General features: G+C 46.4%; 10 protein-coding genes across 14 annotated transcripts; 5 read left to right on the plus strand and 5 right to left on the minus strand.

Annotated features, from left to right (window-relative positions):
* Positions 1-71: 71 nt before the first annotated feature.
* BDCG_07908 (uncharacterized protein) lies at positions 72-3,543 on the minus strand. Its single transcript, XM_045423684.1, has 2 exons — positions 1,764-3,543; positions 72-1,697 (listed from the first exon to the last, which is right to left on the minus strand). Exons 1-2 carry the CDS (start codon positions 2,800-2,802, stop codon positions 196-198), a joined length of 2,541 nt encoding a protein of 846 aa, XP_045272564.1. The 5' UTR covers positions 2,803-3,543; the 3' UTR covers positions 72-195.
* Positions 3,544-3,557: 14 nt separating this feature from the next.
* BDCG_07909 (WD repeat protein) lies at positions 3,558-5,719 on the minus strand. The gene has a single exon (XM_045423685.1). It carries the CDS (start codon positions 5,623-5,625, stop codon positions 3,826-3,828), a length of 1,800 nt encoding a protein of 599 aa, XP_045272565.1. The 5' UTR covers positions 5,626-5,719; the 3' UTR covers positions 3,558-3,825.
* Positions 5,720-7,205: 1,486 nt separating this feature from the next.
* On the minus strand, positions 7,206-9,315 carry BDCG_07910 (the record flags this gene model as incomplete). Of its 2 annotated transcripts, none has more annotated exons than XM_045423687.1 (9): positions 7,206-7,229; positions 7,294-7,423; positions 7,497-7,845; positions 7,921-8,034; positions 8,092-8,181; positions 8,240-8,270; positions 8,481-8,505; positions 8,883-9,039; positions 9,218-9,315. In XM_045423687.1, 7 exons carry the CDS (start codon positions 9,313-9,315, stop codon positions 7,530-7,532), a joined length of 831 nt encoding a protein of 276 aa, XP_045282355.1. In that variant the 3' UTR covers positions 7,206-7,229; positions 7,294-7,423; positions 7,497-7,529. The 2 variants fall into 2 exon arrangements, with proteins under 2 accessions (XP_045282355.1, XP_045282354.1); XM_045423686.1 differs by having other exon boundaries at positions 7,284-7,423.
* Positions 9,316-11,208: 1,893 nt separating this feature from the next.
* BDCG_07911 (X-Pro dipeptidyl-peptidase) lies at positions 11,209-13,313 on the plus strand (the record flags this gene model as incomplete). Its single annotated transcript, XM_045423688.1, has 6 exons — positions 11,209-11,437; positions 11,596-11,735; positions 11,783-11,869; positions 11,913-12,070; positions 12,300-12,370; positions 13,096-13,313. The coding sequence occupies 6 exons, from the start codon at positions 11,209-11,211 to the stop codon at positions 13,311-13,313; spliced, it is 903 nt and encodes a 300-aa protein (XP_045272566.1).
* A 1,109-nt stretch (positions 13,314-14,422) lies between these two features.
* Positions 14,423-16,320, plus strand: BDCG_07912 (inositol oxygenase; the record flags this gene model as incomplete). The annotated part of the gene is made up of 2 exons (XM_045423689.1): positions 14,423-15,301; positions 15,391-16,320. 2 exons carry the CDS (start codon positions 14,423-14,425, stop codon positions 15,445-15,447), a joined length of 936 nt encoding a protein of 311 aa, XP_045272567.1. The 3' UTR covers positions 15,448-16,320.
* Positions 16,321-18,061: 1,741 nt separating this feature from the next.
* On the minus strand, positions 18,062-21,512 carry BDCG_07913 (parasitic phase-specific protein PSP-1). 3 transcript variants are annotated; one of them, XM_045423692.1, is made up of 4 exons: positions 20,677-20,992; positions 20,536-20,596; positions 19,794-20,472; positions 18,561-19,719 (listed from the first exon to the last, which is right to left on the minus strand). In XM_045423692.1, exons 3-4 carry the CDS (start codon positions 20,082-20,084, stop codon positions 19,033-19,035), a joined length of 978 nt encoding a protein of 325 aa, XP_045282358.1. In that variant the 5' UTR covers positions 20,085-20,472; positions 20,536-20,596; positions 20,677-20,992; the 3' UTR covers positions 18,561-19,032. The 3 variants fall into 3 exon arrangements, with proteins under 3 accessions (XP_045282356.1, XP_045282358.1, XP_045282357.1); XM_045423691.1 differs by having other exon boundaries at positions 19,794-20,596; positions 20,677-21,512; XM_045423690.1 differs by having other exon boundaries at positions 18,062-19,719; positions 19,794-21,378.
* On the plus strand, positions 20,813-23,501 carry BDCG_07914 (uncharacterized protein). The gene has a single exon (XM_045423693.1). The coding sequence runs from the start codon at positions 21,655-21,657 to the stop codon at positions 22,315-22,317; it is 663 nt and encodes a 220-aa protein (XP_045272568.1). The 5' UTR covers positions 20,813-21,654; the 3' UTR covers positions 22,318-23,501.
* BDCG_07915 (uncharacterized protein) lies at positions 23,390-24,468 on the plus strand. The gene is made up of 3 exons (XM_045423694.1): positions 23,390-23,413; positions 23,518-23,792; positions 23,890-24,468. Exons 2-3 carry the CDS (start codon positions 23,700-23,702, stop codon positions 24,232-24,234), a joined length of 438 nt encoding a protein of 145 aa, XP_045272569.1. The 5' UTR covers positions 23,390-23,413; positions 23,518-23,699; the 3' UTR covers positions 24,235-24,468.
* On the minus strand, positions 24,378-26,679 carry BDCG_07916. 2 transcript variants are annotated; one of them, XM_045423696.1, is made up of 3 exons: positions 25,323-26,679; positions 25,077-25,212; positions 24,378-24,990 (listed from the first exon to the last, which is right to left on the minus strand). In XM_045423696.1, the coding sequence occupies exons 1-3, from the start codon at positions 25,513-25,515 to the stop codon at positions 24,861-24,863; spliced, it is 459 nt and encodes a 152-aa protein (XP_045282359.1). In that variant the 5' UTR covers positions 25,516-26,679; the 3' UTR covers positions 24,378-24,860. The 2 variants fall into 2 exon arrangements, with proteins under 2 accessions (XP_045282359.1, XP_045282360.1); XM_045423695.1 differs by having other exon boundaries at positions 25,077-25,218.
* On the plus strand, positions 25,729-26,869 carry BDCG_07917 (uncharacterized protein). The gene is made up of 2 exons (XM_045423697.1): positions 25,729-26,227; positions 26,318-26,869. Exons 1-2 carry the CDS (start codon positions 25,951-25,953, stop codon positions 26,590-26,592), a joined length of 552 nt encoding a protein of 183 aa, XP_045272570.1. The 5' UTR covers positions 25,729-25,950; the 3' UTR covers positions 26,593-26,869.
* The last annotated feature ends 56 nt before the right edge of the window (positions 26,870-26,925 follow it).

Genomic DNA, 26,925 nt, shown 5'->3' on the forward strand with positions numbered 1-26,925 from the left:
TAAAGTAAAGTAAACAAAGTCGCCAGAAGGAAAATATATATGCGAAGGTGATATAACGAGAAAAAAAAAAAAAAAAAAAAATCACAAATCAATCCACTGTACCCAGATATGTACTATGCGCTCATATTAGAATGTATTCCTTATCTGTGGCGAGCAAGGAGAAGAAGGTAGATGAAGGGGAGATAGAAGGATTAATCAGTCTCTCGATGGCCTGGCGTCGTCGCCATCGCCAATCTCGCCAGGACCGCCAGCAGCCGAAGGCCCGGCCTTACTTTTCTGCTTATTTTTTGCATTCCCTCGGATACTGCCACTGAGCCAGCCCAACCCGCCGCTCCACGAGTCGCTAAGACTACGCGTTCGAGTGTCATCTTTATTCTTCTGCCGCGGTGACGCAGACAGTGTTGGGATTCTCTCTTGCGTGCTGGTTCGGTTCGTGGTGCTTGAACCGGGGAGTCTTGGGCTCACGCGGGCACCTCTGCGTAACACCTCGTCCTCGTCGGCACCTGTTATGCTGGTGGCCGTTTCATACTCGGTTTCTAGCGGGGTTCCTTCTTGGTTAGACCTTGTCGCTAGGCCTTGGTCGGTAGGATATGGGATGGATGCTCTCTTTTTGCCTTTTCGTTTTGACTTCGACAGGGCGCGTTCGCGCTGACTGCGAGGAGACCCTTCTCCCCTTAGAAGAGAATCTGCAATAACAGCGCTCAAGGTGCCTGAGAATGGTTGGAGTAGTGGACCAGGCGCGAAGCGTTTTGAAAACGAGCCTCGTGATCCAGTGTTTGGTGTTCGAGAAGATGGAGGTTGGCGACCTGTTGTTGGGGGTGTTTTTGGTCTTGATCGTGCGGCTTGCGGGGGAGTATGTGGGGAGCTTTGTTGGTTACTGTCTGGGTGAGATCCAGTGAGGCCTGGTGCAGATGGGAATTGGAGGAGGACTTGGGTTGGAGGGGGGTATATGTGAGTTGGGGTTTGAGGCCCAGAGACAATCGCTGATTCGCCATGGCCTTCAAGGGTTGTTGCCCATGGATTTTCGGTAAATAATTGCTTTGGGCTGGGGGTGGGGGATGCGGATAATAAGGATGCGCCAGAAATTGATTGTGTGGAAGAGGCAGGACCGCTAGACAACGGAGCTCGTGGGGTATGTATCCCATCGTCTTCTGCGTAATCGCTCTCATCACTAAGAAGAGAACGGGGATGAGAGTCGGCAGCTTGAACAGCCGGACCGGCAGTCCCATCCAATATTGGCGCTGCGTGGCTTTGATCCCTTTCACGTTGCGAATCAATGCTGTCGCGATAACGTTCTCCATCGAAAAGACCGATTGCCTCCTCGTCGCCATCGGACTCGGATTCGGATTCCGAACCATCTCCACGATTTCTACCGCTCGTGATAAGATAAACTCCTAGGAAGGTGAGTGCACAGCCTCCAATAAATTTCTCTGCCCGTGCAAGGGTGGTGGACTCGAAATCACGGTAGAGGACAGCGCTTCCGAGAATCACTGAAATAGTAAACAATACAAACTGAGTAGGGATAACTTGGGTAGAATCGAATCTTTGTAAGGCTCGATTGATGTATCGGATCTGCATGACGGCACTGAAAACAAGTACGGCCACTAGGGCGTATGTGATAGGGAACGTGATGACATGCCATAAAGTGAATGATAGTAACGACGCAACGCCCTTTGTCGATAGAGCAGTATATCCACCTGGTAATATGATAAGCTGGAGATTCATCGTTATATGGGGTCTGACGCAGGTACATATATACTCACCAAACAATCCAACCAAACCCAGATCAATTAGAATAGACTGCCTCCCATACTTCTGGCTAGCCCACATCAAACCAAAGATAAGAGCGATCGTGAGGCCAAGGTATAATTCGAACTCCCACCTCGTTATCATGCCCCAAATCTCGCCGGGGCCTATTTTTGTCTCCGAGGTTTTAGCGCTGAGCACAATTGTAACTGCACCAGCGATAGAAACCAGTACACCAAGTAGATCTCGTCGACGAAAAGTCTCCTTCAGCATGAATGGAGCAATGAGACAATTCGAAATCAATGCCACGACTCCTAGAGGTGAAACGATAGACGCAGGTGCAAATCCATAAGCAAGGAAATTACCAGCTTCTCCGACGGTCATAAGAATGATGCCCGTCCACCAGTACGGAGATCGAAGATACGATTTTCGTTCATTGGAAATTTGACTCTTCTCCAGGGGCGTTAACGTCCGGTCTGACATGAAGGACTGTTGGAGCCTGTCAGAGTCCGGGTTGCTATCATCGAGGAAGTTATCCCTCTCCCTCTCCCCCTCATCCTCGTCTGTGTATGGATGAAATCCAAATCTTGAAATTTCCTCAGACCTAGTAGATCTTCCATTTGTTTCCGCCCGAGCCGTGCCTGCACGTTCATGCTCATTCGCGGCCTCGTCCTCATCTTCGTTTGCAACGGCGACAAAATTACTAGACGATAACCGTCCTGACGGCACTGTGGTCCTGGAAGCACCTCTCTTCCAACCATTCCGTTGACGGTTGCGTTCGTATTCCCGTTCAATCCGTATGTGTGCGTATCGTTGGATATTCAGAGCAAAGGAAATAAAAACGTTCCCAACGATGGCGGTAACAATGCCTATCGTAGACGACCACTCGCTCATTGGACTGTCACCACCGTCCCCATCGCCTCCAGTATCTCCGCCGTCTTTCCCAGTATTTCCGTCTCCTAGCAAACCGATCGTGAGGGGTGATAAAGGTGTGGAGACGACCGAGTCAAGGAGAAAGCCGAGGGCAAACACAACTAGAACCCTAATCTCCATCATTGCACCCTCTTTCCGGTATCGACCACCAGGATTTACGATAGAGGAGAGCTCTAAGAGGAGAGAGATATCTACGTAGATATCCTCCGGCTTGCCCAGCCTCTGTTCAATCGGAAGTCAGTTGCTCCTCTTGGTTTTTGCCGTGATCGCTTACCCGCCTTCCCCAGGCGAAACTCTGCATTGGCTGTCCGTCCTCGCAGTGATGGCTTGGCTGAAGAGCGATCGGTGCTGTTGATCACCACAACAATCTCCACCCGGATGTCAGTCAGCCGGTGCGGGTGAGGTGGCGCCGATACTGTGGTGATATTTGGGTGCTATTGCGTACTTTCATTGACGGAGTGGAAGGATCATAGCCATCATATACAAGGTACAAAACATTGCTAGAGCTTGAGCGAGGGTGTTCGATGAAGGGAGTGATATCCGGCAGGTGTGGAGAAAGGAGAGGATGGTGCGTCGCGAGGTATTGATAATTTGCTTGAACGCCACTAAGGAGGGATATCCCGGTGGTCTACTACCCGTTCTACCGAAGATGGACAAACAATATTTTCCTTGGATTGGATGGCGGGGCTTCGATAGATGGTGAGCCTTGTTTCAAGCTTGCATTGAGCCCGGGAGCTGTCAGAAAGTTGGAGGCTTGATGCGGCTGTAGTTAACCAACTCCTGGTAAAAATGGCTTGGCTTGCTTGTGACAGCAAACCCTATCTAGGTATTTAAGCGCCAGAGGGTCCCAACGACACATCGAAACGAGACGATTCTCCCTGGACTTAACAAAAATAATATTTTTTTTATATTTTTCATTGATGCGGATATCTCTTGATTCCAAATTAATCCATAAAATGATGTACATGTACAGACGGAAACCGTCTACTGACAAGTCGAATCCGACACACCAAACTAGTACATACGTTTATTATCATTAAACAATTTGCATCAAACGCCTGTCGCCATCAATATCCGTATGCTCTAAAACGAAAGAAGTAAAAAAGGATACCGTATATAAAGAAATAGAGCCAAAGTTGTCAAATTCTAATCCCGCTTCACCCGTTTCCGCTCCGGCTTCTCCCCTTCGGTTTCCTCTTCACTCAACTCTGCAAAGATAGGGTTGGGTTGGGTTTGCTTCCATACTTTTGTAAATACAGGCTCTTTCTCCGCCTGTTCTGCATATTTAAGTAGTGCCGCCCGTGGGTCCTCATCTCTCATAGAGCTAAGCGGGATGTTTTCCTTGATATGCTTCTCGTCCGGCTGGCTCTGCGCAAAGGGAGTTTTGTTGGGTAGGTGAGGTCTACGTGGGTCTCGCGGTCGGCCCGAGGCAGTGAGTCCGATTGTTGGATGTCGGCTGGAGAAAGAAGCACCTGAAACGATTTGGCCCGTAGTGCTATCTGCGGATAGACCAAGGGATAAATCTGTAGTAAAGTTTGGATCGTCGTCGACGTGCCTCCGTTTCGGCGCTTTGGACATGACAAGGACGGCACCGTTCCGAGACATTGATGGGTTATATAGCACATGCGTTTCCCCGTTTGCAGAGCCCGCAATTATCTGGTTCAGTTTCTCGTGCCAAAGCACAGCAATAATGGGAGACCCTGGCGTGACTGACGTGGAAAGCTCGGGCTTTAAGGTCGCAGGATTCAGGATATGGAGGTCTCCAGTTTCGCTGCCGGTGATGACATTCGCTCCGCTGGGAGAAAACATGATATTTGCGTTCTGAGAATACTTGGACCCAGAAGTATGGGGTACGGTTGTGATGGGGGTTTTGAATTTTCTCGTATCCCATAGCTTGATAGTATCATCCCCTCCCCGGGTGACAACTAGTCTGCCATCGGGGCTAATATCAAGACCGCTTGTCCAAGTATCTTTAGTATGTGCTCCTTGAATTTGAGCGCTTGGTCTCAGAAATGGACCGTCGCCTCCCCACATCACCAGGCTCCCATCGAGAGCACTCGCAACGAGAATATTTTTGCCTCCTTGGGCGGGAGTACCCCAAGCCACCGCAGTCATCCGTGTCCTGCCCGCACACCCAGCCGCCCTTGACTGGTGAACAATAACGTCTTTTTGTGACCTCCCCACATTCACGTCCCATATCCTTAATGTGCTATCAGTTCCCGCCGTAACACATAAATTATAGTCCGTAGGGCTCCATGTGCCGCTTGTGATCTCAGAGATGTGGCCTTTAGTATTGCGCATATCCCGAAGGTACATATCCCCCTTAACAAACTCCGTAATCATGTCGCCATCGCGGTCGAATATTTTCGCTTGAGGCGTTGCGGATATGACTAGAACCTGGCTTGGGTACAAATGGTTGAATCGTACGGCGTGGACAGGGTGGATTTCCGATGCTGCGGACTGCTTTTTTGCTGACGGTTCGACTGATTTGAATGCACGGAGAGTGGTCGGTGTCATCGAGGCAAAATCATGTAGTTTTATCGTGCAGTCTGTGGAGCCAGTTATCATTCGCGACCCGGAGGGATCAAGGGTTACTGTCGTCACCGCGCGCTCATGTGTCTTGAAAGTAAGTTCGTGGGATGTTGGAAATTCATCTTCATCCGAATCGTCCGAGTCGTCTGAATCTGAATCTGACTTTTCATTTGACATTGAATCAGCGTTTGAAATCATAGGGGTTGTTCCCTGTTCTTTTTCTTCGACTTCAACATCATCGGCTTCCCGAGGTTTATCCTCGAATTTGGATGGCGATTTTGATTTCGCTTCACCTCGTTTTGTCCGTTCAATCTGCGCTTCTACATTAGTTGACTTATCTTGCTTCCCGAAGCCACTAGGGAAAAACTTTTTAAAAGTTTCTTCGTCGAATCCGTCCATAGTAAGTGAACACATTTGTGCATCGGCGAATCTGAATGAGAAGAGCAGAGCTGATGCGAGAGCTTGGCAGCTCTTCAAGTGACGTTAGACTTAAAAAACTAAACTTTAAAAGATACTAGCGGTTGCGCCATTCAGTAGCGCGGTTAAATAATGGCGCTTAATATATTTACGCGCCGGGCGAACCTTAAGCTGTACGCTGAACCACAGTAAGGTTGTCTTGGCACTGACACACCATTTACACCGCTGTAGTACTATATGTAAAAGGAGGGAGGAAAATGGGAGCCGTTGATAAGGCAGTAATGTTTGGTACTGAGATATATTTCAAGACTATAGATACTCGTTTTGTCTCTACACCTTCTGAGAGCTTCAGAGTTAAATTCAAAGGTTTCTACTTCGCCACAGTCAGGAGAAAATCAGCTGAGTTGAGTGTTAGATGGAGAGAGAGGAAGCGAAGTGACGATGAAAAAAAAGAGAACTCTTATTGAGCTCATTTCACAGCTTCCAAGTTGTTGGGCCAAACGCCTCACTCTCACGCATTGTCTTTGGCGTCGCTTTATGCATATAATCCTAATCCGAAAAGAGCAGAAGGAAAACATGTTAGCTTGATCACAAACGAATTCCAAAATGAAGTTGTCACTTACCAGTGTCTCATGTGGCACTCGATTTTCCTACCAGCCCGGGAATTCCACTTTTGGAAAAGTGAGGGCGAAGAAGATAACGATAGTTGCAAGTACTAGCCCCGTATACAGAGCGGCGGACGTTATGTAGTTATAGTTCTGCCACCATCCCGGTCAACGACGACGGATCCAGTAAGTCTGTGTGTAAACCAAAGCATGGGAGACAAAAAGACAAGGCAGAGGGAGACGCGGTTATAACGGCTTTGGTGAGAAGAGCCGTTGCGTGGGAGGTGGAAAAGTATACTGGAGCGTTCAAGAGACGGGCCGGAGATCGGGCGAACATGCGAAAGAGCACGTAGAAGAGAACCGGGAAAAGTGCACCGAGTAACCAGAACCACTGTATTGACTCGTATAAAGAGCCAGGTCCAAACATTCGGTCGGGACCACTAATACCTGAGATAATGGGAGATTTGAGTACAGGTTGCGTTTCGGGAAAGGAATATATATATATAAACATATCCCAGACAATAGCAGACGAGAAGAAAGTTTTCCCATTATGGCAGGTAAAGTTTGCCGATTGGGCACTTTGCAACCGGGTTTGGCATTGTCATTAAACATATAGATGCACACAAACTAGGAATGAGCTTACGGCGTGCAAACTTCGTCGATATTCCCAAGAGTCCAATTCATGGCCGACCGCAATTTGAACAAATGCGTTCCACATAACAGCAAATACCTGACAAGTCAAGGTTGTTCTTGGACGGATTTTCATATAATGTACTAGCTGAGGAGTGTATCAGTTTCCACGGGCTCTTCACGAAGGGCGCCATAGATTTCCGCCATTGGCCATTAAGAACGAACTTTTAGATCCATAGAAAAGGTTTGCCTGTGGCGGAATTAGTCAACATCTAGGACTGAGAGTGTTTGTGGCAAATACTTTGAAGACCATAGCTTTTCCGGGGATCAGGTAGCCTCCTATGAAAGGAGACATAACATTAAGCGCTGAGACGGGTTAGCAGTCGAATGGGGATCTCGTGGCTTGGGCGGGGACTCAACAAAGTCTAACGTTTGTTATCTCCATCAACATGCAAGTTTGGATCTGTTCGATTTAGTAGAAGTTTGCTAAGTTAACAAGGGGCTTAGGAGCACATACAACAAATACCAATTCGAGACGACTGAAACGAAGAAAGCTCACCCTATGACAGCCACATCATTCAGAAACCTGACTTGGACGCAATCGCGGATGTATAGGATGGCCAGTTGGCTTACAAGGCAGTTGTGAAGCATATTCTTCGCCGGTAGCTAGACTTGGAATAGAGCTCCATACCACCATTCAGGACATTCCGGGTAGTTCCGCATCAACTTCATGTGTATATCAGATTCCTGATTTTTCGCAGCCTTCAGTCTGTAAATGATTTCCTTCCGATGGAAAAGAATAATGCGCACAACAACAGCGGTGAGGGTGGCAAAGGAGAGTCCATAGTTCAGGACATATGTGGGGACCAGAAACAGAGGCGAATACTCCTTGTACTTGGCTACGTCGTCGAATGTAAAATCTGGCCCGACAATACGGGAGGCATTGTAGAAATTTTGGGTATTGTCAAAGGTGGAGGATGTGCTGATTGGCAGATATTCGGCGTACCTATAATTAATGAGGTTCGTGATAACCATGCGTTGATATCTGCTTACTTACAGCGCCCCTGAAATGGTGATACCGATATATGTAGCTATTACCAAGTCTATTAAAGTGTTCACATGCGAATGAGTTGGCGATAGCATAGGGCTGAGAAGGTAACTCGATATGTAGCTAATGTAACGGTTTAATGGTCGCTCCCACCAATATGTGAGGGAGAAAATAACTCACGTCCAATCGAAGGTCAATGGGATCAATGACAACCCTGTAAATTCACCAAATTGCTGATTGACAACAACATTATTTGGTTTGATCCTTGAACTACGTTTAGAAAAATTTTTAAAACTATAACTGACTCACACGTTAAGAAGGAAAATACTGCGAGACCCTCTCAGATGATTCCAGGAAACCTTTTTTCCCGCACAAAGAGCATTAGTTTATATAGGTGCAATTGATTGCAAAGGGCTCGGGGAGTGTTTAACTAACCAATAATATACAAAAGACGCCAGGCCCAAGTACATGAACAAGCGATGACGTGAAATACTCCACCCGTTTGTCATGGAAGGGTCTAGCCCTCTCTTGTCATGGAGGGCATATAGAAGGCTTCTACAGGAAAATACCGTTGGCCACATCATGGAAGATAGCCTAGGAAAAATCGAGTTAGCGGGCTTCTAGTATATAATGGCAAATACCAATACTTATCAGACACAGAATCGGCGAAAAAGACCCGCTAACCAAATTCCAATGAGCTGGCTACTTAGGGTAAATAGTAGCTGGAATCCCCAACCATTATCGACGTTGAAATATTTTGTTCAAGTATGAGATTAGCGTTGTGGAGGACTAGGAGAAAAGTGTATGCATCAACAAGGGTGTTCTGACCGTTTCCTTTCAATGCAAGAAGCGCATCGGTACTATAGGCATAAGTAATTAAGTAATGGAAACACTGTTGACATTCATTCCGCTAGTCCTCATGTTCGGTTTGCGGCCATAGTTACACGAGAAAGGTTCGTCGTAATACTTACTTGGTTATAAGCTATGACAAAGGTTTCATTAACAAAGTTCCCCGTTTTGCTTAAAGAACATTTGTGGGGCGGAATATCATACAGTAACAACTGTGTCCACCTTAATTGTGAAAGGTCCCGGGTTAAAAATTCAACGAAGCGCAAAGTGTTGAACACTCTACGGGGAACGACATTAGCCCAAAAACAACCCATGGGGAACACCAGCCTGATTGTGAGCACTATCGTGAGTACCAGTATGTTGAAAACAAAGATTAACTTACAACTGAACAACAATGGACGGAAACCTTATGGCGGGACTCCTGTATATCGCTCGAGGGTTGAGGAGGATAGGCTACCTCATGCTCAAGAACATGTTCAAGCCGCCACCAAGTGTAGTGAAGATGAATCCCAGTATCCATGCGCGGACCGTCTTAGCAACCAACTCCTCGTCCATGTTTTGAACAGCTGCACGAACTTCAAGATACGGGGAATCTTCAATGAGTTCTTGCTCGAGTGCAGTGGCCTTTCAGTATCGCCTGCTTCGGTAGCATGGCGAAGGGCGTCAATATGCTCTTGGGGCAATTTTGGATCAAATTGATGAGTTGTTTGAACTTCTGTATATCCTCAATGACAGTCGAAGTAACATGCGCCCCTAGCTCAGTAGAAATTCCACCATCGTGATCTAGCTATTGGCCTCTCATGCGAGCGCGCATTGCTTGAAATCCCTTTGAAGCTTGAACCATTTCGCAACAGTCACAAATAACAAAGCCTAAGAAAGATAAATTTGTTCTTTGTGAATATGCCATCGCTGGGTGATCAGTTCTATAAAACATCAACGTTGAAATGAGAACCCTTGGAAGTGGTGCATTTTAGCTCACCAGAAAGCTATCAACAATCTAAGGTACAGGGGGCATGGTACTCCTGTAGGGTAGCATTGTCCAGAAGGGAAGACCACATCGGTTAACGGAAGTATCTGTTCAGCGGATAGCTGACAGTTGCCCAGCAAGGAACGCGATCTCTCTAGATGTGCGAAAGAAGGAGGGTAGCTATGCCTCCTATTTTTAGGGGTAGATGACCAAAGGCGGGGGTTGTCTGAGAGGCGCCGCCGAAACCGGAGCGCCAGTAGGGGACTCCTCGGGGACGTTGCATTGCTTGTACGAAACATACATCCAGGTCTTCTCCCCGCACACACACTCGGGTGCTTATTCTCCGACGCCTCACTCACGCCGTTGTGTATGACAGGCTGCCGGGATGAAGGCACCCAGCAAAATGCAAAAACTGGGCGTGTCCGTTAATATCCTGTGCTTTCATCTTCAAGGAAGATGATATTGTCAATCCCATGAGCCAAAACGGAAGAGGTAGACTTTTTGGTGGTTTTTGGAGCATGCTCCGCATCCATGTAGAGTGCTAGCTCTTCAGCAGCTCAGATAAAGGTCCGGCCGCGCAATGGGGTATCTATCTTTCGGTCAGAAAGCCGCCTGCGTTGGTGGTACTGATACAAAGAGAAAATATTGAGGAAACTTGCCAGATACATCCGATTGTCACTTCCTTCCATAGCACATACATAGCAAGTTTCCTTTGTTTGACCAGCGGTCAACTGTCAACACAGCGAGCAATTAAGGAGAGACGTTGTATTGACGGGGCGCCAAGCCGACCGAGTAGGCGGCTAGGCAGGCGCTTGGCTGATGCGGTGGAGTTACAAAGCCACAACGACGTCGATCTATCAAGCTTAGCACTCCATACTCCGCAAATGCTAACGAACGCTTCAATCTTGTGGCACAATAACCGACGAGCTGGAGGCTGGGCAACCCCGAAATGGTTTATTTTTGCCTGGTTTACGGGCCAGAGATGAAAGTTTGTCGGCTCGATTTCTGAGAGGGGCTGCTGGCCTCGGGCAAAAAGGCTTGGATGAGACGGTCGAGAGGTATTCGGATGCTAAACAGCCATGTAAGGCCGGCTTATTTCGAGCTGCGGCTCACTGGTGGTGGCTTGACCGGACGGAAAGTGAGTGTTAAGGTCGGGAATACCCTCAAGCCTGCTCGACTGGCGCGAAAGGTGTGGTTGTGGCTCTGACGACTCTTGCGATGTCGGCATGACAGCAAGCAAACAGTCCGGTAAACACATCCGATGGTGCCATTTGCCTCATGTTCTGCTGCATATAAAACACCTGCCGCACCCTTGCCATTGGTAGGGCAGGTTTCGTACCTGTTCTTTTGCTGCACAGCACGTACACGACAATCAGCCCCCAGCCATCCTCGCTTGTCTTTGCCCTATTACCATACGCTGTCGAATTGAGGAGTTCATCACCGCGGTGACATCAGACCATACTGTTTCTGTTTCTGAGAAGATGCAACAGCGTATTGAACGGGTCGCGGAAGACCTAAACTGTCTCAAAAAGTTCTACAACATTCCCTTTTCTCCCGAGAGAGTGAGCCGGCTTCAGGCATACTACAATGAGCAGCTCAGCGATCTTAGCAAAGAAGGCTTTGATAGCCATTCTCAGGACGGTAATATTGACTACTTGCTTTTGCAAAACTACCTGAAGCGGAACATGAAACAGCTCGACACCTTGATGCGTAAAGGAGCGAGAAGATGCAACCTCTTCTCCCATTCGCCTCCATGATAATCAATCTTTGTCAAGGTAGGTAGAAAATGAACCCAATAAACGGGTAGGGAGCCGCTGGTGACCTAGACTACGCCACCAAAGTCATCTCCGAATTAAAATAGCGCGTAGAAACCGGGAAGGTAACAATTGACAAACCAAGTGCTTCCCGTGCCGCAAAAGCGGCAGACCAGCTCCGCAATCACTTACAGGAGTGGTTTGGTTTCTTCAATGCCTACGATCCGTTGTTTACCTGGTGGGTGAACCATATGGTAAGATCGCCAAGGCACTAGAAGAGCTCACAACTTTTATTGGCGAGAAACTCATGGGCACCACCCCTGGCGACGAAGAGGACGCTATTGTTGGAAAGCCCATCGGCCGCGATGGCCTGCTTGTCGACCTTGGTGTGAGGCTGAAATGATAAAAGTAGCCACTGAGCTGGGCTATAGCGGCAACTGGCACCAGGCTCTCGAGTTTGTGAAGACCCTCCAGGTAGAGCCGGGCCAACAGACCACTTGTGCGATCTCACACTCGAAGCAATCGATTACGTGACAAAGCAGCATGGCCTCGTTACTGTTCCACCCCTCGCGGCGGGGACGTGGAGAATGTTCATGATGTCGCTAGCATAGCACAAGCAAGCCCCTTTTTTCCTTTGCGGAGAGAAAATCATGGTGTCATACCCTACAGCGGATATGGCCCATGAATCCAAATTAATGAGCATACGCGGGTACAACATCCATTTCGCCCGCGCAACGGTCTTCCACGAGTTGATCGCTGGCCATTATTTGCAAACGTATATGCGTGCGCATCATCTTCTCCTTAAAGTTCCAACTGAGATTGATGACTGCACAGGAGTGCGCTGATCAGCTTGTGAAACGGGTGGGCGACGAGCTGGCAACAGCGGAAGGTGAGTTAAGGAGATCATTTGATGGAGACTATACGCCGTTATACCAAGCGGGCTATATGTTGGGAGCGTTGTAACTCTATGCATTGAGGAAGGAAGTGGTGGATGGGATGAATGATGCCTGAAAAGGAATTTCATGCTCGTATATTGAAGGAGAACCACATGCCGATTGAGTTGTTTAGGGCGCTTTAAAGGACTTGCCAGTAGGGAGAGATTTCAGGACAAAATGGCGTTTCTATGAAAAATAACTGGTTGGTGTGTTCTGAGTGTTGGGGCGGGTGATCTTCCGGATGGGGATGTATATTACCGCATTCTACAAGTGCTTAAAAACCCACGCGTCGTGTGTTTCCTGAAGCGGGAAGACAGCCCTGAAGTGAGGTGAGGGAAACGTTATATGATTGCAAATATATTGAAGCTGCCTAATATTAACATGTAGCGTAACGTTCCGTTCAGACAAACATTTTCTGCAAACCAGTGAGCTACGTTTGACACACGCCCCACTGACGGGAGCAATAAAGCTTTTCGCACTTGAGGCGACTCGCTTCTCGGGATCAGAGGAGTTAAATTGCCAAGGTGCTAGAACCATGCGCCCCTCCGAAATGGCGGACGGCTTCATGCCCTGCTGTTATCGAATTTCCAGCATAGGTCGTTCTACCCGCAAATCGAATCATTGTCCGATGAGTCACTGAAAAAATATACCAATCCGTTTCGCGATGTGCCTAGTCTAGCCCAGGGTCTTTTATCGGATATAGTATTTTGCGAAGAACCTTTGTTATACAAAATGAAACATCCATATGGTTCCGAGTCAAGTTATCGCAACATTCGGGCCTCGAACCAAGAGCTCCGGCCACGTTACGGCCTCATGACCGTTATGCGGGAGGTTGCGTGCGGTGCGTCTATCCCAGTGGGCGCGATACAACATGTGGAGCCGTTAAGACCTCGATAATGCGTAACCTATTCGCTGTGAATTATGAATCTCCGGATACATATGTGCCACGATTAACGGCCTTACCGCTCTTTTGCTGCGCCTGCCGCCGCATCACAAGGCAAACGGTTCAAATTGCGCGTTGTTATGGGGAGGGAGGGTTATATGAGCATGGTCGCCGACTGATGTCCGCTTCTATGTGTAATAAGATCGATAAAGACTTGGAGAATAGGGCGGTAAACATGCCCAATAATGTTGGTGCATGCGTGCGGTCTTTCGGTCGTTTCTAGTGCGAAAGTCCTGCAGAAGAACAAAGGTGCCCAATTCGCCATCTCATGTTGCTACCCGTGGGATCGGCGTGGATCCGAAGATGGAGCCTTTTACCCGCTTCACTATTCGACACGCTAGAATTCTCCTGTCTTCCATGCATGTTTCGATTATTGACACCGTTTAATTATGGTAGAACGTCCTTGGATATGCACGCCTTTACCAAAGTTTGGCCGAACAAAGGTTTTCGTTTTCTCTCTCTCTCTCTCTATCCCTTTATTTTTTTTTATCTTTTTTGTTCTTATTCTTGTTTACCTTCCTCCGGGTTTCATACTTGTAAACGTGCTTTAGTTGATCGTTTTGTTTTTGTTTTATTTTTATTTCTTTTGCCTTGGACTTACCCGATATCAATATGTTTCGTTGGCAGTACGACTCCGTACAGTGCAATTAATTTAGATCGTATGCAGGGTCTAACTGCAATGAAGCGTGCAAAATGATCGTATCCCAACGAAGGGCAGCTGCTTCTCTAAGCTTGCGTTAACTTCATGATTTCCTGCTAGACTGTGTTGTTTGCAATAATGATTTGCTGTCAATCAACCTTCGTTCTTCGTTCCTCCTGCTGGTGGCTTTCTATCTTCTGCACAATATACCTGCCCAGACACTGTCCAGGGTAGGTACTGTACATAAGTATATATAGGCCCACACCTCGTCTTTCTCTAGAATGTTTCTTCTCGTTAACAACCTTAATACTTCATCTTGACAAATTTCTTTCCACTCCGCCCCTCTATAGCATACTAGAATTTGCAAATTCAACTTCTTATCTCTCTTTCTTCCCTTTTTCAGTCAAACTTCCCTCCGCTAACATGGCTCCCGCAAGGATTGACAACGTCACGTTTGATGTGACACGCGACGGCGGTGCCCTCGACAAGACATCAGATGATATCGATATTGTCAATGTCTTGAAAGCAGAACTCGAGGGATCTATCCCTTATGATCAGCCCAAATTTGGAGCAGACAAGGACAAGTCCAAGTTCCGGCAATACGAGACTGCCTGCGAACGGGTCAAGGCTTTCTATCGAGAGCAGCACGAGAAGCAAACGGTTGCATACAATCTGAAAGCCCGTAACGAGTTCCGGTCCAGAGTCAGAGCTGAGATGACAATTTGGGAAGCAATTGAGAAACTCGATACCTTGATCGACGAGTCAGATCCGGACACCTCCCTCTCCCAAATCGGCCATCTTCTCCAATCCGCTGAAGCCATCAGGCGCGACGGAAAGCCAAGATGGATGCAACTCACTGGCTTGATTCATGACCTAGGGAAGCTTCTCTTCTTCTTTGGCGCAGAAGGCCAATGGGACGTGGTAGGAGATACATTCCCAGTTGGATGCGCCTTTGACGAGCGAATTATCTATCCCGAGACATTTGCAAACAATCCTGATCTTGGGCACCAAATATACGGGACCAAGTTCGGCATATATTACCCCAACTGCGGCCTTGATAATGTCATGCTTTCCTGGGGCCATGACGAGTATCTGTACAATGTCGTCAAGACCCAGTCGACCCTCCCCAAGGAGGCACTGGCCATGATTCGCTATCATTCGTTTTATCCCTGGCACACGGCTGGTGCATATAGGCACCTGATGAACGACGACGACGAGCGCATGCTTGAGGCGGTCAAGGCTTTCAACCCGTATGATCTATACAGCAAGACTGATGACGTTCCGAATATCGAAGAACTAAAGGTATGTCAATTATCCGTCTCTTTTTTCAGGTCCATCAATAGAATAATGTGATCAATTAGAAAAGTACTAACTTTGCACCAATCCTGCAGCCTTACTACCTCGAGCTCATCGAAGAATTTTTCCCGCAACACGTTGTGAAATGGTGAAAGAACCTTGGAAGTTGACACTGTTGAGTGCGCTAATGCATGAGACTACCCTAGGTTAGGCAGGGCCATACATCAATTATGCATGCAGTTATTAATTCTATTGGTTCTTTTACCCTGATTTTTTCACCCTCCTACCCAAACACGAATTTCCCATTTAATAATATTGTTTTTTTTATTTTTATTTTTTTATTTTTTAATTCCGTTTGTCATGCGTGATTCTATCCAGCGCGTCGGGTTAGATATTTTACTTTTTTTACTTTTTACTTTTTCCCCCCCTTTTTTCCCCGATCCCCGTGTGTAGTTAGCCTTAAATGGCTTGATGTCCAGGTTGCCCTGGATTTAATAATAATGCTCCTCCTCCGTTTTATCCGTTAGTTATCCGTTTTCTTTTTCTTTTTCTTTTCTTTTTCTTTTTTTTTTCTTTTCTTTTTTGTTCATTCAGGGCATCCCATCCTACATTTTCCACGACTGACATTGCGCAACAACTATTCCGAGAGTGTGGTTGATTGTGTGACAAGCCACGCCCGATATCATTTTCTCGTCCTTGGTCCTTGTCACTATTTAATATTGCATACTTTGAGTGGTTGTCCAGTCTGAACGTGACTGATTCCCGCGTTAACTTTCCTTTATCTCTTGTCTTCTTTCTTTTTTCCCCCGTTTCTTTTGCTTTTTCGTATCCATTTATTACTCGGACATAACAGACCTTACTTATTTAATTATATTAACAAAAGTTGTAGTGTTAGTTACTTTACTATATCAAGAGTCCATTCCTTGGAATTTAAAAGAACGCTAACGACATGCGTTTACCAGAGCCTTCAGTGAATACATTGCATATTTTTGCCCACTTATTATTCTTTGTTTGTTTTTAGTATACTAGCCTTATTTGATTTCCATTCAATAGCCTCACAAGCCAATTGTGATCAAGGTGTCAAGATATAGTTTGAACAATCCAGGTTAACACACATTTACATGGATATTGGTTGTTTTATTCCCTGCCCCTTGCGCCAAAATACAAAATAAAAGATTGCACCTGCAGCGTATTGCATTTTTTGGATGATTCTGAAGATCCATCCCCGACAACAACAATCATTGTTCTTCTGTATTTAAACCCTTAATTGCTCTTCCTGAGTTTCTCGTTACTGAAATATTCGGGCTTTTACCTTTAACCTCCCTAGCCTACTGCACTTCTTTCGGTGTTTAGGGACAACAATTGACTCGCCTAAACCCTAAACAATACTGATTCCAAGCCTGCGGTTTTTGGTGGAAAAGTAAAGCCCGGAAAGATCTAAACTTTGTTGTAGAATAATATCTTTGAAGCCAAAGTATTCCCCCTATAGGTCCATGTATGTATGTCTGTACCTTGGTAAGTAGATACTAAGTATGTCGCAGATCCCCTTAACGCCTTCGCTGTTGCTCCAAACGTTTAAGTTTTTATATAAAATATTTTTGAACAAAGGGAATTATGTGATTTTTCATTGAATTGCTTTGGCGATACTCAGAGTGTTTGCTTGTGTGCTCAGTTTTATCCATGTCCATAGTGAAGGAGTGGTATACGCAGCCTTCCTTTTAATTGTTCATTTTCGGAACTGGTAAGGTGACCCAAGCCAGATGCTCCCTAGGCTAGAATCAATTCTCTGTCGAACTATGAGCCTCTACTATATTATACACGATGCTTGGGGCCATAGATCGGGCCCTCGGCGCTGTGCGAAATAATTCTATAGAATATTACTAGGAAATATACCTATGAGTAGTTAATGGTCACCGGGAGGTCCACTATTCATCGTCAACCCAAAAGGAGGACGCGGTGCGCAGGTTAAGAGGTGTACAAGAAATTGAGAAAAAGTTGGAGTTTAAACCAAGTTTTAAGCTTAATTGGACCCGCTTTAAGCCCCGCGGGGCCGATTAATTCTAACTAACCCAATTAGGTGTAACTACGTAACCGCCAAACCTCCAACATGCATCCGGCAAGAGAAGAAAGGGAAGCAAAGAGAAAATGATACAACCACTGCGCGGGGATTTCAGCAATTCAGATACAGTAGGATAAGAGGATCGGAACATGCTCCCGGAAAACCAGAACTACATCTATTCGTTTTGATAGCGGGCGAACAATTGAAAGAGAATACATGAAATCTGCTAAAAGGATCTTTGGTTATCTACTCACTCCCTTTTGAGAATAAATAACTAGCATATTGTTCATTCTCTTAGAGAGATGTGACAGGACCCAGCATGAGAAGCTTCCTCAAAGCTCTCCAAGAAATCAGTGAGCGACATTTGAGCTGGCCACTCCATGAATACTTCACAACAGTTTTGCTTGCCGTGTTAAAAGATGAAAAGGACACATTGCTATGAGGGTTATCATAGTTTAACAATGAAAGCTCCGTCGCCCCGTGGCGGGCGTTTCTTGATATCGATCATTTATGAGCGAGTCCTGGCAGCCGATCCTTATTTCACTTTTAGTACAACCAGAGAGCGCCTGGAGATTTATAAACAATCTTGCAGGGACATTGATGAAGACACCTACTCTAGGACGGGTTAGATGCAGAGATCCCGCCACTTTGCTAGGGGTGGCTGATAGTTTTGTCTGCCCTTGCCGATTCGATGACTTTCAACCCTCTCGTCACGAAAATAGGGCTAAAAACGAAGTTTTTCCTTTCTTTCCTTCAGCTACACAGCTGGTGTTTTCTCTATTGCTCAGCGGGTTAGGATGGATATGGTCTGGTTCGCTGTTGAGAACATAATTGACGCGTCCTGTAAAAGGGATTTATCGAGTGCCCGTGCTTTATGAGCTTGCATTTCGTAGCGCCAAAGGGACTCATACACCATCACTGGCAGCGAGCACTAGGAATACGATGCCAATCAGGTGGTGATGAGGGGGTGATGCGGCGCTGCATACTCCGGAGAAGGCAACACTACTGTGGTGAGGGTAGCCATGGTGCTGACCCCAAAACCAGGGACAGACATCTGTTAGCAAAGCGGTTGATAGAATGCAATTGCGGCGGACTGGGGATATCCTGTCGGAGAGGAGGAACGATTTACAACTCGCTCCAGCTGGATGGAAACTTGACTTCTGCAGAATGCCACAAATTCCTATCTCGTTTTCTTTGTGGCTGCCAGACGACCTATTCTTCTATTGGTCTTCATAATAAACCTAGGCTTACATACGAACATGAGGGTATTTTTAGACCGAATCACTAAAAATGAAATATTTAAATAGGACGGAGTATGCACTTATAAGTGTTCAACAAAGACTTCCACCGATGAGGATTAGGTACCAAAGTTTTCATTATATTTACATTCGTGGTGTTCTATTAATTTAACAAGGAATTAAACATTTTTGGAAATATGATAGGGAATCTCGAAACCCGCTAGGTCGACAAAAGGAGATAGATAGATATGCAATGGACATCATGCCCAAGGGGGAAAAAAAGGAAAAAAAATAAAACAAGGAAAAAAGAGAAAAAAAGAGAAGAAAAAAAGACTGGTATGCAAACGCCGAACAAAATTAAATGGACCGTTGCTAACATAAACCCCATGTGCCCCCTTAGGAGTGACTTATTAGGTCAGTCGAGTGTACTCGACTTGCTACTATCGTCTGCTCCCGATAAGTTCCATTTGAGTGGAGTCCCCATCTTGGGATATATGGCCTTTTAGCTCCTCACCGTGAGTAGTAGTTTCTGTGCCAAAGCACCGACCTGGATGGAATGCGTTAAGAACCAACACAGCAAGAGCAACCATAACACCTTCGAGGCCAATAAATAGGGGTTCATCTTTGAGCAGCGGTCCATCCCAACCACCCGAAAGCTCTGCAATTCGATAAACACATCGGGTAAAGATGAACAGAGTAGCCAGCGAGAGGGCAGTAAGGAAGCCACGGAAGGCAAATGACGAACGGAGCATAGCATGCTTGGGGTCTAGAGCTTCGACGCCAATTGATTGCATGCGGAGCACGGTTCGGATAGCGAAATCCATAGCGAGTAGGATGAAAACGCCTAGAATGACGACCTGCCAGACAACACCGGCAATCATAAGGTTCGTACCGACATCTGCCGCAGAAGTTCCGTGGTCGGCGGAGCTAGCAAGCCCTCCTCCAGCGCCTTGAAGCGCCAGCGCGAGGATGTCGCATGGAATGAAAATCCGTGGATACCAAACTGCGGGGATCCGGGAATTTTCGCGGCCGAATGTTGTGACGATTCTTGAGAGGCAGAAATAAATACCGGCGGCGAGGAAGGCCGGTCCAATTGTCAGGCAGCAGATTTGGACCATAAATGGATTCTAGGGTTGGGGGAATGTTAACAAACATGGGCAACATCCCTCTAGAGATATTTATATTGAAATCATTCACGTACCTGTGCCCATGGATTGTCGTACATCAATATCCGACCGATGTATCCGATAAGCTCGCACAGAGTACCAAGGACCATTGCAATGGAAAATCCTAGAAACCGCCTCGAAGTGAAGGCTTGTACGACATATGCAAGAAATGAGACGCCGAAAATTACAGCAAAAGCAATGTTTGCCGAACGTGTCGGGCGGTAGCCATAGTATGAATTTTCAATATCACATATCTCGAAAGTGCATGAGTCTCCAGTCATATAGTCTTGACGGCGGACAAGCGCCGACAGAAGGGAGGCAGACATTGATTGATGATCGAGAGGGAGGAAATGTAGGTTAAGAACAAAATATGTCGAGAAAATAAATAAGTTCCCGAACTATGAAAGAGAAAGACTGGAGGATGATTGTTTGTAGTGAAAAGATACTTCCCATCTCAAGGGACAGTCATGATATTTATCTATTTGATATCAAAGGCACAGTTTGCTCCCCTGGTCTAAATATGGCAATAGGTGGGAACATGAGACCTGTCATGGCCTTGGGCATCTGCCACAAATACAAGGTATCAAATTCGATTCTCATTTCTCCGAAGTTGAGCATAGCAGCAAAAGACTTGGGCCTTTGACATCTGTGCTTGTCAAGGTGGATGAGCCAATTGGAAGCTCACATCAGCGTCTAGGGGAAACGTCATGGGTACTTGAACATCGGACTTATTATTTTGTGTTTTCTGTGATTGAGGTAGGTAACTAACTAACTTACTCGCACGTAAGACGGCTCGAGGAAGAAGAAGCTCCAAAACAAAACAGAGAATCTGCGCTGCCTAATTTAAGCCACCAAGAAACGTCGTCAGCATCAGGCCTGTCCGTATGGTAGGGTTTTCATTCGTCTGAGATGGGCTACCGGCCGATCTAAAAACCCGCAGCCTATTCCTGTTGTGGTAAAAACTGGGAGAGGGCTGAAGGGCCAAGGAGTTAAAGTTGATTTAAGCTGCGTAGCTAGCGCCTGGCTTCGGTCCCCCGATCCGAAAACGACACAGCGTGTATTTATTTAACTGGTCGTTGGCTGATGATTGGAACTAGTTAAATTAACGAGCAAAGCAGCAAGCGGTGCGTGCCAGGAGAGAGCGCCAAGTATGTCGGAAATATTGCAGCCTGTTCGACATTCCCCGCCGGCATCCTTTTGAGCACGACGAGACATAACTCTAATCGGACGAGGCGCATGCGTGATTATTCTACAGCGATTCTAGCTCGCTGAGCCACTGGTCCGTCCTGGCTTGTCCAACAGCACTTGTTCCGGATCCTTCAGGATGATGAAACCAGCGTTGTCATGACTCTTGTGGTCTAGATTTCCAAGACCGAAATGATACGCACGTACTCCGTCCGTACTTTGTACTCGTTGAAATTGTGATGTGCCGATTTTCTGGTCCAAGAAGGTCTTGCTGGTCAATGAACACTTGTTCGGCGGCGGGAATTGCTACTATAGCATTGTAAATACTCAACTCGGTAGTTACATGTTCATGCTAACCTGCGAGCGAGCCATCCCTCTGAGAAAGAGGATGCCTTTCAATCAGAGCATTTGGGACAGCGTTCAGGGATGTACCAAATTAGCTCGCCTGCAGATGATTGTGAGTCCATTGACTCTCCACGCCTGACTAATTATGAATGGTGAAATTTTTATCGACGTATTCTTATAAAAATGGGCATCGTATTCGGACGTGCCCTTCCCTTGCACTCAAAATAAAGCCAGTGACGGCGGCTCAACTCCCCCTTTGGCCGATCAGAGATCAAGACAAGGTCCAGGTTCCTTACTAATTAGAACCCCGCCAAATTCGTCCAAAATCTAAACTAAACAGCCACCTAATAAATTGTTATCAACACCATGTCGTCCCTCCCTAACGAACCTTTTTCTCTCCATGGAGGGTGTCATTGCAAGGCGATTCGTTATACTGTCTCATTCCCCAAGTTCGACGAACGGCCGGTTCTGAACCCAAATCACCCACCGGAACAACCTGACGTTAAAGCCCCCCTGATATGCTTTGACCACTGTAGCGACTGTAGAAGCGCTTCAGGGGTGCCCGTGCAGATTTGGAACATATGCCCGCAAAAGTTCATAGCCTTTTCATTACTGCGCCGGTGCGATGATGCAAGCGGTTCATCTGGCCCCTGCAGCGATTCCAGCAACGCAAGGATTGATATCACCGGTGACCAGCTTGTTCACCCGAGCGAAACAGCGAAGGAAACTTATTTGACTTATTACGCTTCTTCCAAGTCAGTATGGCGCACATTCTGCTCCAGATGCGGGACCAACGTGTCCTTTGTAGCCTTTGAGGAGGTGGGGTCGGAGACTCTCATGGATCTGGGGACGGGGACTTTGGACCACGAAAGCCTTCAGCTAGTTGGGATGCCACAGCGTCACATTTGGTGGGACTCTGGGGTCGATTGGGTGAAAAGGCTGATGGCAGAGGGGGAGGCGGGTTCTTCGCAAAATGCGCTGCCCAAGCATTCAGGGGGGGATATTTACGAGATAATCCAAGAGAAGTGAAACCGAATTGAGAAAAGGGAACACTGTCACGAATAACGAATAGTTACCGCTTGAATTCGACCCAACGAGAACAACGAGCCGTCCCTAACGGCTTGTTGTATTCTTCCCTTCGTCGCCGCGCCGCCGCGGTATCGTTATTCCCAGCATCTTAACATATGTGAATAATAATACTAGATGCTGTATGCCATTTTAATTCCTTCAAGATGTGATGCTACAACCTTTTAGGACTCGCTCTCAAAATGCACAGCATACAGAGGGTCATAGAATTTCATGGATAAACCCTTCACCGCAAGGACAGCTCAACAATAGCCCCATGATAGCAAGCGTCTGCAATACATGCACACCCTTTCAAAAATTTTCCACTTAGATATTCGTCTGATAGGAGGTATTTAGGCGTTGATAAGCTAATGCAAAAGCCTCCTCGTTCACAGATACCTGACACTCCGGGCTTCAATAGCAGGGGCATAATTATATCTATACAATTGCTCCAGGGCTTACAGTCATTGGTTCCGTAATCGTTTTCAGTGCAAAGCAGTGAGGATTACCATTCACACTCCTTGCAATCTTACTGAGTCCCCTTTTTTGCCTTTTCCCCCCTTGAATTGTCACCGTTTATCAACTCCGGCGCGGCCTATTCCAGCTCCATGTTATTCTGTTATCTAACACAGATCGGATTGTCTACCCTGGCTACAAGCCACAACCTCTAACTATCCGCGTTCCACCTGTTTTCTTATTCGGACTCAGACGTATCCTTCCCCTACCCCGGCACTTTGTAGTATTCTCCTATTTACTGAAGAGCTGCCAGCACCTGCAAATCCAGGGGGTTAACTGCTAATTGTGAGGGAGAACCTAAAAGTGAGCTCTTGCAGCTGAGATTTGAAGGTGTTCTTGAATTCCACTACTTGGTCAATTCCTTCGTATCATCATTGACTAAGTTCATCTAGGAAAATATCTGCGCGGTTTGCTAGCCTTGATTGTCGTTAGAGGCAAAGTGCAACAATGATAGCAACTACATACCGAAAACCCGTTTCCTTGCCGGAGACCTTCTGTTGAGTGCTGTGTGAGGAGAGGCAGAAATTCCCACCAATATACCTAGGTATGAGATATTCCACAGCCCATGGATTTGGTTGTTTGTGATTCGTAGAACCATCTCACCAGCCAGAGCTAAATGTGACATAACCGTGATATCATATCGATTAGTTCTCGAAAGGCAACCTTCAATGATTGGCAGGTCCTTATATAAACATATATCAACCAAAACGGACACCTCTTTCGACTTCTGAGCAGTTAATCATTTTCATATCTTGAGAACAAATCTACTAAAACCCCTACTTTTGACAATTGAGAACCCTGCCTTATCCTCGTTGTATATAGAAGACATCATGTCAGCACCGCGCGGCTCAGAATCCATCAACAATCCCAAGGGTGAATTTCATCCGTCAGCTCCGCGTTCTCCCCCGATGGAGACACATGGTGTAAGTAAGTGGTGAATATTTTGGATTCTTAGAGAGATGCCCGCTTCACTAGAATTTTGCGCGCTGAAAATATACTTATGATTTGAATCAAATCTAGCATAAACCGGGAACAAAGGTGTCTCCCGCAGACTACGCGCCTGAATTTCACGCACAGACTCTACCTGCTGGTAGTGCTCCCGAGGATCGAACATTTGTTTCGCACACTGGCGGCCAGCCGCCGGAAGAACGTACCTCGGCCGTTGATGCACTTGGGGGTGCAGACTCGCGGGAGCTGAATAGGGGTCTTGGCCAACCCGTCTGGGGAGAGACTTCAGCGCAACTGCATCATGATGGCCAGACCCATCAGAAACACCACGGTTCCGGGTTGGAAGGAGTGGGTGCATCGAGTAGGGAGTACGTGGAGGAGGAGAAGGAGATGCAGCAGAGGCGGGATTTTGAGTAGGAGGAACTCAAAGAGAGGGGAATCGATGTGAATAGGGAGTTGATTGTGGGCGTGAATACTGGAATGATCGCGTCTAAAAGATGAAGGCCTGTGGCTTGATCTTTGCAGATTACTGAATCTGATGATGAAAGATGATTTTAAAGCTTGGCTATGTTAACTATAACCCTACTTTTCTACTAGCCTAAAAATGAACTTATTATTTGGGATCCTAAATGAATGAATAAGTGTTAAAACAAGTGAATATGGATCATGAAGGGAAATATAATAGTATAGGAGGTAAGAGGCTGCGTCAAATTCGGAGTTAAGTGATAAAAAGAGGATGAAAAAGAACCGAACTCCCGTAAGTTGCATTCCCACGCTCTGGTCACCTTTGATATCTCATTCACACACATCAAACCTGAATTTCCACATCACCTGAATATATTTTTGACCTGGCTTAGATGTTCAAGTGTCCGGCCTCTTCAAATAGCATATTACATCAAACTTGCATTGCATAAAGCGCTGCATGCAATTTCAGCCCATTCTGTTCAAAGCTGTCTGCCTACCTTTGTCTTCATATCAACTCTGAAAAAAAACCCCACTTAATATGTTTCAAAAGATCCCCAAACAAACCAATACTGCACCATCTACTCCTGTGAATGTTTCAGCGGCATACGCCCAGTCGCCGTATCCTGATCTCCAGATCTGCTCTCGGTTTCCATTCTCAATGTATCTTCTGACCCCCCTTGTCCAAGAAAGTCCTCCCCCTTGGTTAAACTATGATCAAGCACTCAGGTGTAAGTCTTCTTTTGTATTTAAAACGAAAGCCATTAATTTGAGGTAGTTGGGAGTTAAGAACTCACTGTCCGCGGTCATCATATCGTCCTCCTTCTTCGGGTGGAATTATGCGATGATCGCTCCCACTTGCCGTGGATCCAGGGCCGTATTTCACTTGAGAGCCGGGGAATTTGTATTCTACGCTGGCATCGACGCCAGATTCTGCGGCTAGATTGTTAGAGTTAGCGGATGATTGTTCTCTCTCTTTCGTTTTTTCCCTCTCCTGCCCTAATATCAATGCATCAAGAGCGGATAAGATACCTTGGACTTACTTGTGTCACTAACGCCCTCTTTGGCCCTCCCCGTCTTTGCTTGGTAGGTGTTCAGATCTCTTTCGGCTTGATATGCTTCTTGCGACATTTTTTTCGTTGTTGAAGGCAGATGGTATTCTATATTGTGTGGTACAGTAAGGATATGATAGCGACTGTTGAGATGAGTTTTGAAAGGGATATCGTTTGATTCCATAGCCCTAATTGCTATGCTTTTGCATACATGCCTGTTCTGCCTGCCATATCTTATGATATCATAAGTTACTTGCTGTCCAAGTTCCTACGGGCAGCATTCATTGCATTTGTGAATTATCCACCTAGCGCCACGAGCAATTGCAAACTCTATAATCCCTATAGTGCAATTCCTTCGCAGCAGTTTGTTGTGAAGCCACCAGGTCTGATGTCAGAATAGCTCCAGTTCAACTACTTCTCAATGACGTCATCGATCGAGAAGCTTATATAGCTACAGCTAAACTATCAAACCTCGTCAAAGGCAATAACCATCATGAACCGTTCGCCATAGTTGCATTGATCGAAAATCCGCATTTCCTTCCCAATGACCGATTAAACCCAGTTATATATATACATAGCTTATCAGGCTGAACGGGAAAAATATACACCCAGAACAATAATGCCCGATTCGCTCGCAGCCTTCCGCGGCACGACCCGCCGGGAGCTTGCCGATCTGGCGCGGGAACACTTGAAACATAATCTCCAGCAATCGGACCGTGATACACTGAATTCCGCCGCGTCAAAGCTTGCCACGCACACTACCCTTGGGTCGATCATCGGTATCGGCCTGGGAATGTACCTTGGGCTACGCGTCCGGCGAGTGAGGATGGATATGTTTACTGCATTCCGGGTTGCAGAGAAGCCCACGCATGTGCAGTTTGCAAACGGCCGGCTAGGTAGGCGTGCGGAAAAATATGATCTTACATATGGGGTTTGTTAGGCGGAGTTTTTGCTAACGTTTTCCCTTCGTGCCTGTTGTTAAACAGAGCCGGTTCCTGATCTGAGCCCTATGCTCCGACCCACAACGCTGGGTGACATGGCGATGTTCGCATTGTTTTCTGCTGGGGGCTTGTTTGTGGGTGGTGAATCGGGGCTTATCACTGGCGTTTATTCCGCCCGGAAGACAATAGGGAAGGACCCTGAGTCAAAGGAGAGGATCCAGCGAGCGTTTGCGAAACTGAGGGCAGATATTCTTCGGCGGCAGGCGGATAGGCTTGACGGCGACCAGTCAGTGACCGAGAAGGTGTCGGAGTTATTCTAGCAAGTATGATGGTGCTCTTGGGTGCTTTGGGCTACTCGAGTCTTGCTCAAATTTCGCATGTAATGATTTTTCTTGTCGCGATTCAATCAAATAGGCAGTAGTAAACTTCTTATCCACGCACGTGGCTTCATCAGCCCTAACAAATGGATCTGATTATCTCATCCTTCATTTTAATTACCAACCATCTATATAAATACTTCTTCAATCGTTATAAAACTAATATATTTAGATTCTTTATCTCTCTAGCTTTATTTTATGATATCACAGAAACTTCACTATGTGAAATAATATATATTTATTGAGATATTATAATTTGAAGATATAGAAATTAGA

The sequence above is a fragment of the Blastomyces dermatitidis genome (assembly GCF_000003525.1).
Source record: "Blastomyces dermatitidis ER-3 genomic scaffold supercont1.10, whole genome shotgun sequence".
NCBI classification, from domain to species: Eukaryota; Fungi; Ascomycota; class Eurotiomycetes; order Onygenales; family Ajellomycetaceae; genus Blastomyces; species Blastomyces dermatitidis.